We start from the raw sequence: 10,964 nt of genomic DNA, 5'->3' as shown, positions 1-10,964 counted from the left end.
AGGCAGCATATGTAGGGGTCTTGTTTTCTTATCCATTCAGCCACTCTACCTTTTGGTTGGAGCACTTAATTCTTTTCCATTTGAGGTACTTGTTGATAGGAATGTAGTTATTACCATTCTTTATTCCTGTTTTTGATACATATCTTTTTCTTCTTAAAGAAGTCGCTCCAACATTTCTTGTAATACTGGCTTGGTGTTGATAAATTCCTTTAGCTTATTTTTGTCTGGGAAGCTCTTTATCTGTCACACACAGACTGAAAAGAAGGGGATGGAAGAAGATATTGCTTTGATGGACCTAGAGAGTATTGCAGTGAATGAAATAAATCAGATAGAGAAAGACAAATATTGCATGATTTCATGAACATACGGAATTTAAAGAACAAAATCAACAACAAAAACTCATAGATACAGAATAAACTCATAGATACAAAAATATTTTGAGGGCTACCAGATGGGAGGAGAGTTGAGGAGACGATGAAAAAGGGCAAAGGGATTAAGAAGTACAAATGGATAGTTACAGAATAGACAAGGAGATATAAAGTGTAGCATAAGGAAAATAGTTAATGTAATAAATATGTAAGGGGAAGACGGGAACTAGATTTAGTGGGGCGATCACTTTGTGAGTTATATAAATCTCTAATCACTATTCTGTACAACTGAAACTAATATTACTGTATGCCAACTATATTTGAAAAAGCATTGAAAAGCATTGAATTGTACAATGTAAATATTAGCAACTAATTATTATATTTCAATAAAGCTGGAAAAAAGATTGGTCGATTATTATGTAAATTCTTAACAGATTTTAAATAGACATTATCAATGCACTGGAAGACATTTCTTTTAAAAATTTTTTTGGAGGGAAAGCAATTTTTTTTATAGACTGCCTTTCAATTTCTTGGTTTTTTTTGTTTTTTTTTTTTAAGGTACAGTGTCTATGGTACTGTTAAACTGATAATTCCTGAATTTAGATTAGCTGATTTTTAGTGTCTGACAGTAAGAGTTTCCCAAATCTGGATACACAGCCTTCATGGCATGACCAGTGACCTCTTTAGAAGACTATCAAAGTCCAGGTTTTTCAGTTGGTTTTCTTCTTTCCAGTTAAAGATTCTTTGGGAAAATGTTTCTTAAATTTTAAATTCTCTTCTTACAGTTGTTCTAACTTTGGAACAGCTGTTAAATAGCTACAGTTTTTCATTCAATTTCAGCATTCACTTTTTCCTGATGAGCAGAAGCCTTTAAGCCCTAAAAATCTTTTTTAGTTTTGTTTCTTTACCTCTAAAATTCTTTAAAATCTTTAATATGCTTTGGCAAATGACTAACAACAGTGGTATTTCTAAAGGATTTTCTGAATGCTATTGTTTTTTAACCACCCAAATCACACTATCTCTTTGTAAGTCACAGTACAAGACTATAAAGTGTTCTACTCAAACATAAAAGTTTTTTTCCCATATTTATTTATAACAGAGGAATTTCTTCCCCTTAGATTGGTTTTTGGAAAGCCTTTGATCTTGAAGTTTAGTGACTGTTTAAAAAAAGAAAAAAGAAAAGTTAAAGTTTTTAAAAGTTAATACTTTTTTCCCATTTATTCAGGTAGTATAACTGTATTACAGCATATTTAGTTTTGTATTTCCCTAATGACTTATAGCATATTTGGAAAACAGGAAAAGAAAACTCACCAGTGATCATATCAATCTAGCGCAATTGCTGTTTGCATTTTAGTGGATTTATTTTCAGTCCTTTTTTTTCCCCCATCTTTAAAAAAAAGAAAACATGGTTATAATTATAATTTATGTAAGGAATGTTTTAAAATTTGAAGATTTATGTGAGGTTCTTATGTTTCCATGCCATTCTTGCTTTACACAAATGCTAAAAATTAATGTTCATTCATTCACCTTTGAGTTAAGAATGTTATCTTCAGTCTCAAAGTTAATGAAGGAAATGGACATATGGTGTGATCTTTAATACATTTACTGTTTGGTAGGCATCATAACTAAAAATAAAAGAAAATGTGACTTCTTTAGATCTAAAAGTTAAAAAGTAATTTAGTTCTGCCCTAGATACAGTTCTTTGCCTCTATAAACATGTGTTAACCATTTATTTTCGTAAAAATATTTTTAAAAATTTTTGTTCTGAATCATTTTCAGCCATACTACTATTAATAACCCTTTGAAAGTTGTTTAAAATGGTACTCATAAAAGACTTTAGGATTTTAGGTAGTCCTCCAGATGCCGTTAGTTGAGTCAAGTTGTGCTTTGCATGTTAGAGAAAGAGAAGGGCTTTAGAAACCTGGGCTCCTCTGAAGCTTTTGTCAGGACAGGAGTAAAGGGAGTCTCTGGCAGCCCCTTGCTCTGTGGGGTCACCCAAAGGCTTATATAAAATCTTAGAAAATGCTTGTTTTATTTCTTTGTGATCTCTTGTTAACCTCCTCCCCCATATTCTAGGCTTACAAAAAGGTAGCATACAACAACATAATAGACATAAACATTATAACATAATAAAAGGAATTTTATTTAAAACTGGTTTATTATTATTCCTACTATCTTTAAGAACTAATTATTATAGAATATCATAATTAAATTAGTTTATCCTCTCTGTAATTTAGTTTTTGTACTTATTGGCAAGTAAATAATTTTACATTGAACTATGGATTATACATTGTTGATTGCATAATTATGCATTGTAATGCTTTTTCTATCTTCTCTCTTCAAAGGTTTTTTTATTGTCCACTTCGCATATGCTTCTAGAATAATATTCACCATGGTTTTGGATGACCTTCCAAATTTAGAAGACATCTATACTTCCTTGTGTTCATCAACAGTGGAAGACTCAGAGATGGATTTTGACTCTGGACTAGAAGATGATGACACAAAAAATGATAGTATTTTGGAGGATTCTACAATCTTTGTGGCCTTCAAAGGAAATATAGATGATAAAGACTTCAAATGGAAATTGGACACAATATTGGAGAATGTGCCCAATTTGTTACACATGGGTAATTTACTTTAATTATTTTTCCTTCTTGTTGCTCTTTTTGAAGTGTTTGCCATTCTGTGGTTATCTTGAGTTTTACAAAGTAAAGCTTTGGTCTACTGGGTTGAAAGACTGATTTTAATTGCAGAATTGGAATTTTAGGATTTTTTAAAATAGAAATTCTGTTGTGTTTCTTTTAAGTATATGAAGGAACTGAACATAATAAACTATTGTTTAACATAGTACTCATTAAATAATCTGCTCTAATGGAGAGGAGGAGTACACAATACCCAAATGTATTTATTGTTTTTAACTCTCTGGTCTTCATTTTCTTTACCTTTAAAACGAAGAGGTTAGACTGGATCTTTAAGGCCCCGTAAAGCTTACAAAAATCTTTTACCCCATGGTTCTACTTAAAAGGTACTTGAAGATTGTTCTCTTAAATTTTAGATCAGAGATTACTAACCAACACCTGCTGGATCTAGCCTGCCGCCATGTGTTATAGCTCACTTTAATTTTTTTGCTTGTTTTGTTTTTTGTTTTTATTTTTAATGTTTAAATTTCATTGCCAGTGTTTTAAAATTGAGATACTTTACATAAAAATCTAGATTTTAGATTTGTCTTTTAAAATGGGAAGATCTGATAACACTGAGCTCGCTCTCACTCTCCAATTGTGCCAAGTAGCAGCTGCCACTGAAAGCAGGCCCTCGCCTCACTGCAGTTTGTTCCTGTCTGACCTCTTCAAACATTTAGATTACCTGTCTTGGTCTTGTGGGTGTTTGTTTTTGAACCTGGTTTAGGTGGTCTCCATCTTTTCTTGTTAGCACAATTATCTAATCCCTTCAGATACAGTACAAAGCCTCGATTTTATCCTTCTATCAAATCTTGATCTGTTTAAATGCTCATTAGCTTTTTTGGATTTGGGGGTTTTTTTTCTTTGAGATTTGATGTTAGGAGAGAAGCTGTCATTGTTTTCAAGGGTTTTTTTTTTTTTTTACTGTGTTGTATAAGACTTCTTTATAGTTATCAATTATTTATAATAGTATTAGAAAATTTTATGTGCTAAAGTTGTAGTTATCAACATCATTGTCAAGCATAATCATAGTCAAAATATATTGTATTATAAGGGCCCAGTGGGCCTGAAAATGTCATTGCTCTTAATTACCCACATTTTTTTCTTGGTTTTAAATTGCTAAATTAGTTTATTTATTGCTTTTAAATAACCAAAGCCAGACTTAATGGTATTATCAGATTATATTCTTAGCCCAAAAGTATTTTAAGTCAAATCTTCTCATATATGATGGAAGTTTAAAACACTTCTGAGGAAATACAACTATGTTATAGACAAGGATTTTTCTGCAGTCGTATCACAAGTAGATAATACCATAAGCATATTTGGTGTTTGTCTAGACCATGTATAAGATTCCAGTACTTTTCCAATTTGGAAGAAGCTCTGTAGCACTTGTATTCGGTGGAACCAGGATCCCAAGTTTCCTGCGTTTTGCTGTATGAATGCATAACTGTCATGGGAAGGATTTTAACCTGGGAATCAGAGCTGGATTTTAATGCCAATCTCTGATGCTACTAGGTAGCCACAGGATTCTGCCCTTCTTAGCCTTTCTGGGCTTCAGTTTCCTCACCTGTAAAATAGACAGACTGAAAATAGCCTAATTCGTTTGAAATTTCTATGATTGTGTTATCTCACTGCTCTTAGCAAGTGGTCTCTTTTTCCCACATTAGAATAAGTGAACTCATGTCTGGATAAGTTAACTTTTAACATATAAGGGTATTAGAGCTGAAAAGGACTTTAGGCATTGTGTAGGCACTTTAACCTATCCATGAATATTTCTTATTTTGAGAACAGATATGCCTATATGATCATTTTCTTAGTATTGGAATGTATAACCAAATAGAGGATACAAAAGATTTAATTTAGCTGAGCTTTAACAAAAGGAAAATTATTTTGTCTAGGGTTGTTGAAAAGTTTTTTTTATAGGCTAACTGGACCTGGGATTTGCTTTCCATCAATAAAATATAATTATAAACAACATTACCTCCTCAATTAGTTAATTTTTATATCTTTTTAAAAATACATGTCCTGAAGTTTGCATTGACTTTTAAGACTTGCTGAAATATAATGTTTTCATATCCTAACTGAAGCTTAGTTGTGAAATTTGTTGTTTTCCCCCAAGTTTGGTGTGCATCCATGGAAATTCAACTCTTAAAGTACGTAAAAATTTAAAAATCGAAGATGTAAAAAATCAAGGCTTAAGCCCTTCTTAAACTGAAGCATTTATAGAACATTGGAAGAAATGTTTGCTCCCTGTCTCTATAATTATCTTCCACAGGGATACTCAGTGAATATATAATATGAGTGTTAAAATTTCAAACGTTTCATTTGAAGAGGTAAAATTGCTTAACTTTTTATAAGTAAAAGGCATTATTTTCCTTTTTGGTGCTCTTTTGCTGAATAAGCTGCAGATTCCCTACAATTGGAGTATCTGCCAATTGAATTTTTAATAGAATTTCACTTGAAAGTTGAGACTTAAATTTTTCAGCTTCTCAGCTCACATACATTGAACTGAGTCCAGAAGTAGATATTATTCTATTAACAAACTTGCCTCTCCCTTCTCTTATATTCCTTACTTCATCTTACTGCTTTCTATTTATTCAGTGCCTATAGTAAGTATATCAGGTCCTGTGCTCAGTTTTTGGCATGTATTATCTCATTTAGCACCCACAGTCTCATGAAGTAGTATTTCATGGTTTTAGAGAAAAGAAAGGTGAGTTTCAGAAAGGTTAAATAACTTGTTCGTGGCCACTCCAGGTGCTGAGTGATAAAAGCGAGATTGGATTTGAAGTCTACCTAACACCAAAGCCTAAGCTTCTCAGCTACTCCAAGCTGGTGCTCTGCCTTGTTCTTTTACTTTTTTGTTGTCCGTTTCATGGCTTCTAGTAGCTAAAAGATTATCAATATTATTCTCTTTCTTTCACGACCAAGAATCCAGTAAGCTAAAGGTACAGAAGGTGGAGCCCTGGAACAGTGTGCGTGTGACATTCAATATCCCCCGGGAAGCAGCGGAGCGGCTACGGATCCTGGCTCAGAGCAACAACCAGCAGCTTCGGGATCTAGGGATTCTCTCCGTTCAGATTGAAGGTGCCCATCTGGACCCAAATCATAATAACAGTAGAATATAGCATGATTTTCTGTGCTGTTTTGATTTTTTCTCCTGTTAAGTTTCAGAATGCCAAGTAATTTATGTAACCTGTGCTTTACGATGCAGCACCCTAGAATAGAGGGATTGAGGCTCTGGTTGGGTCCTGATGTTTGAGCTCCATTCTGTTCGCTGATTTTGGCTGTCAGTCTGTCATACTTTGATTTTACTGGCACCCTGACCAGAAACTGATTTGTCTTTTAAAGAATATCTAATTTCAATTGCTCCTCCACCAAATAAGCCTTAATTTTTATCTAACAGATGAAAATATGCTACACACACACAAACACACACACACACACACACACACACGAGTTTAAAACCCTGGTATGGCTTTCTATTGTTCACAGAATAAAGACCAACTCCTTATCATGCTTCGCTTGGTCTGACCTCTACCTTTTTCTTCCAGCCTTATCTTGTGCAAACTCTCCTCCTTGCTGTCTGTGTCTTGCCTTCTTTTGGTTCTTTGAATATTCATTTCTTCCTCCTGCAATGGGTCCTTTGCATTGATGTCTTCTCTATATGAAATATTGTCCCCTACCATTTTCCCTTCCCTTAGTTAACACCTATGCAGCCTTCAAGTATCAGCTTAAATCTTCTTGAGGATGTATTTTCTGAACTCCATGTCTAAGTCAGAATCCTTTATTACTTGCACTCACAAAAGTCTGGTGTTTTTTCCCCCTCAGATCATTTATCTCACACTTTTATTAGAGCAGTTATTTGATTATTGTTTTGTTCCCCCATAGACTGCAAGCTCTAGTAGGGCAGAGACCATGTTATATCTCTGCCTCCCTATAGATGTTAAGTTCTTTAGTAACCACACATTGAATGAAAGCAAGGATAACATATATAACAGCACTACTTTGCTTCAGCACTAGGAAAACAATGATAAATAAAATATGGTCCTTGCTTTTATGAACTCAGAAGGAGCTAATGATCTTGGTGAGGGAGACAAACTTGTGAGAGATGTAAGTACCAGGTTTGGGGGAGCACCAAGAAGGTTCTATCTTTGGGTGCTCAGTGACTTAAAACCCTTTCTTCCCCTCCTGTGTTGATGCAAGCAAAGTGACAACCAGCGATACCAGCCTTCCCTTCCACTTGTAGGCCAAGCCATCCTGACCCTGTGCTTGCTTGGAACCTAAATGTTCCACAAAACCTCAGCAGCAGAGAGGGTCAACATTTTGTAGATAAGAGTGAGACACATTTCGTGCAGTTAGGATTGTAGGTTGCTGTGCCCCAGAAGGGGCAATAACAATAAACAAAGATTATAAATAGACTGAAAAATGGGGTAAATTTTGTTATTTGATAAAGAAGGGAATAGTGACTTAAACAATAACCAGTTTATTTTGGAAAATGTTCTATTGTCTAAAAAGATTCATCAAAGTAAAATTAATTCACAGCAACCTATAGGATATAGGATGAACTTTTGGGAAGAGTAGGAGTTAAACAACTGTTGGATATAATGACACTATGTAGACCGTTTCTACTTTATAAGCACATTTGTTCTTTATACGAAACACATAAGTGTTTTCTTAAAAACCTAAAATGTTTACAGTCTTTGTTACCTATTTATCTGAGTTTAAATGCTTTGCAACTTTAAGTGGTAGTGTTCTCCAGTGGAGAAAGGAAATATTATTTTCTTATCAGACCTGCTTCCAAGTTCTTAAAAGGGTAAGATGCTGACTTCCCTTTAATGTTATAGCCATAAATTAAAACATAAGTACCGATGAGGAGGCAAAATAGATAACATACTTTAAGAAATTATGATATTCACATATGGCAATGATTATCACATTACAGAAAAGAGTTTTTTAACTTTTAGGTCACACATATGTCTCCTAGGTGATCTCATTTTTTCTCTCTGCACTCCCTGGGAATTCAGGCAGGCAGGAAAGTGGTGGCAGCAGCTGTTGCTTTTATGAAACGTGATGGGTTGATGCTTTTGTAAGTTGTAAGAGGAATTATTGCCATTGTCGTGTCTGCTACAGGGGTGGAAGGACAGGTTCCCCCAACAGTCTAGTCTCCACTGAAGAATACTCCTTGTATCCTCCCTTCTTTGAGTTTTGGCCAAGGAGTTGGGGAGACATCTTTTTTGAAGACATTTTGTGGCCTCTTTGTAAATTCATGGTGATTTAAAGCAGGAATCTGCAAACTTTTTCTGTAAAGGGCTAGAGAATAAATTTTTTTTTACCTTTGTCACAGTAACTCAACTTTATCATTATAGCACAAAAACAGCAATAGGCAATGTGTAAATGAATGGCTGTATTCCAGTAACACTTTATTTAAATAAATAGGCAACAGCCTAGATTTGGCTCACAGACTGTAGTGGACCCCTAGTGAGCAACTTTGAGAGGACCAGTAGTGTTCTCCACATGTTTTTTTTTTTTTTTTTTTACAACAGTTAATTTATATGCATTTGGCAAATAGGGGAATAATAGCAGTATAATGTGGAAATTGTATTGATTCATGTGTGATTGTTCCTGGAAAAGGCGTGCTAGAATAGGAATGGAAGGATAATTATCTATAAGGAAAAAAAAAAAGCCTCTAGCTCAGCTGATACACAGGTGGGAGTCCTTTCAACTTTATTTTAAGAAAATGAAGACAGAACTTACACTCAGGCACCTTCCCCAGAAGTGCACCCCCAGCATTGCATGGCTCTCAGCTTGTGACAAGTTACACTTCCTCCTGTACCCACCTTAATGACAGCCCCACTGGCTCAGGTCATCACCTCATCTGTATTATCTCAGCATCTTTAACCAGGCATTTCTACTCTAGTGTTTTGAGATGTGTTGCCTCAACTAATTTTTGTTTTTATTAGAGCTCTGGTTACAGAGCCACATGAGTTTTGAGTTTGTCACAACAATATTTTTTACATAAAACCTATTTTCAGTGTGAGGTTTTACAGAACATGAGGTTTTCCAGGATTGCATTTATCATATAGAAAAATGCTGATAATTCTTTGTAAGGTTATAAGATATCAATTCATCATATATTCAGTAAATAGCTAATGAATGCCTACCATGTACCACTGTTCTATGTATAAAGGATATAATTAGAGTGGCAGTATAATTCATCATCTAAATTAGGACACTTTTGAAAGTAAAAGAGGGTGCTATTAATAACTCTCCTGGGACAACAGATATAAAGGAACTAGGGCAGACTTATGGTTATACTTATACAGTAATGGGGGATGCAGACACGATAATAAGTGAATGAATAAGTAATTACATGGGATGTGCTCTGAAGAAATAAAAAGATATTCTTATAGGATGGACCTAACTTTGGTTAAGATGGTTAGAGGAGGCCATCCTGGCCATGTACACTTAAGATTACATGAAAATTGAGGTGTTGGTTTATGCAAAGAGCGCAGGAGAACTGTTCTAGGCAGAGGGGAACAACATGTGCAAAGGCCTTGAGGTAAGAAGCAGATTTGTGTGCCTAAGAAACTAAAAAAAATGCCTCTAAGGCTGAATCTTTTTTATTTAAAGAGAAAATAGTGTGAGTTGAGGTTAGAAAGGTAGGCAAGAGCCACATCTGGGCTGTCCAGTATTGTAGCCACAAGCCACATGTTGAGCACTGGAAATGTGGCTAGTCCAAACTGACATGCACTGTAATTGTAAAATGCACACTGGATTTTGAAGTCTTGGCTTCCCCCCAAAAGAATGTAAAGAATATCATTATTTTTTTATATTAATTATATGTTAAAATAATGATACATTGGATGTATCGGGTTAATAAACAAAATATATTACAATTAATTTACCAGTTTCTTTTTACCCTTTTATTGCAACTTCTAGAAAATCAAAAATTACATATATGTGGCTCGTATTATATTTCTGTAGAACAGCACTGGGCTGGATAGATAATTTGAGGGCTTGTATACCCTCTTAAGGAGTTTGGTTTTATTTCTAAAGCAATGGGAGCAATGGAGTAGGGTTTTTTTTAATTAAAATTATTGGTTAATCAAATGTTTCAAGTGTACAGTTCAGCAATATGCCATATATATTCCATTGTGTGTTCACCCAAAGTTAAATTTCCTTCCTTCACCAAATATTTAACCTGCAGTACAAGGGTTTTAAGCAGAGAAGTGACATGATCTGATGTCCATTTCAAGAACAATATTTCTGTTTAGAATATCTTACCAAGTTTGGTATATTTAGTTCTTTCCCTTTAGTGGAAACCCTCAAGATGTATATTTTTCTCTTTTACTTCTGACACCAATAGGCAACTTAGAGCATCTTGTAGCCTGGTGATTAATTCTTTATTAGTAATATGTTTGTTCTCTATGACCAGCCTACCTGCCTTGTTAACCCATTTCCCATTTGCCCCAAGAATACTTGGTGGCCACCTGCAGCATTTATCCTGAGATAACTCGCAGGTTACAGTCTTAACCTTACCCCCAAAGTTTGCCACAAAATATTTCACATTTATTCTTATTTTCACATCACTCTAATATAGCAGTAGTCTTTGGAAACAAATGATATCATTTTATTTATAGCATTCTGTTTTTAGTAGTGGTATTCCCATTTGCAAAATATAGTAATTCTCAATTGCTGAAAATGTCAAATCCCAGAAAATGTAGCATTCCTATGTGTGATGCTTAACATTGTTCTCAAACACTTGTTCGCCAGAGATTGATTTAATGATCTGATTTATGTAAACTTTTCTGTTACATTAGGATTGGAGACAAGTTCTGTTTAGAAATAACTCCAAGAACAGTTTTTATATTTTATTTCCACATTGAAAACCAGTCAGATTTGCTTCACCTCAAAGAGC

At 34.5% G+C, this 10,964-nt stretch overlaps 1 protein-coding gene across 2 annotated transcripts in view; it reads left to right on the top strand.

Moving 5' to 3' along the window:
- NCOA6 (nuclear receptor coactivator 6) overlaps positions 1 to 10,964 on the top strand; it is an 85,696-nt gene that overhangs the window by 33,336 nt on the left and 41,396 nt on the right. For both annotated transcript variants that reach the window (XM_025039807.1, XM_025039808.1), the window contains exons 4-5: positions 2,714 to 2,995; positions 5,975 to 6,130. In XM_025039807.1, the coding sequence (XP_024895575.1) occupies positions 2,761 to 2,995; positions 5,975 to 6,130 (391 nt within the window). In that variant the 5' untranslated portion in view covers positions 2,714 to 2,760. The remainder of the gene's footprint in view (positions 1 to 2,713; positions 2,996 to 5,974; positions 6,131 to 10,964) is intronic.

The sequence above is a fragment of the Pteropus alecto genome, unplaced genomic scaffold, assembly GCF_000325575.1.
Source record: "Pteropus alecto unplaced genomic scaffold, ASM32557v1 scaffold45, whole genome shotgun sequence".
In the NCBI taxonomy this organism is placed as follows: Eukaryota; Metazoa; Chordata; class Mammalia; order Chiroptera; family Pteropodidae; genus Pteropus; species Pteropus alecto.
The sequence above is the reverse complement of the archived record's forward strand: the minus strand, read 5'-3'. Positions and strand labels throughout refer to the sequence as shown.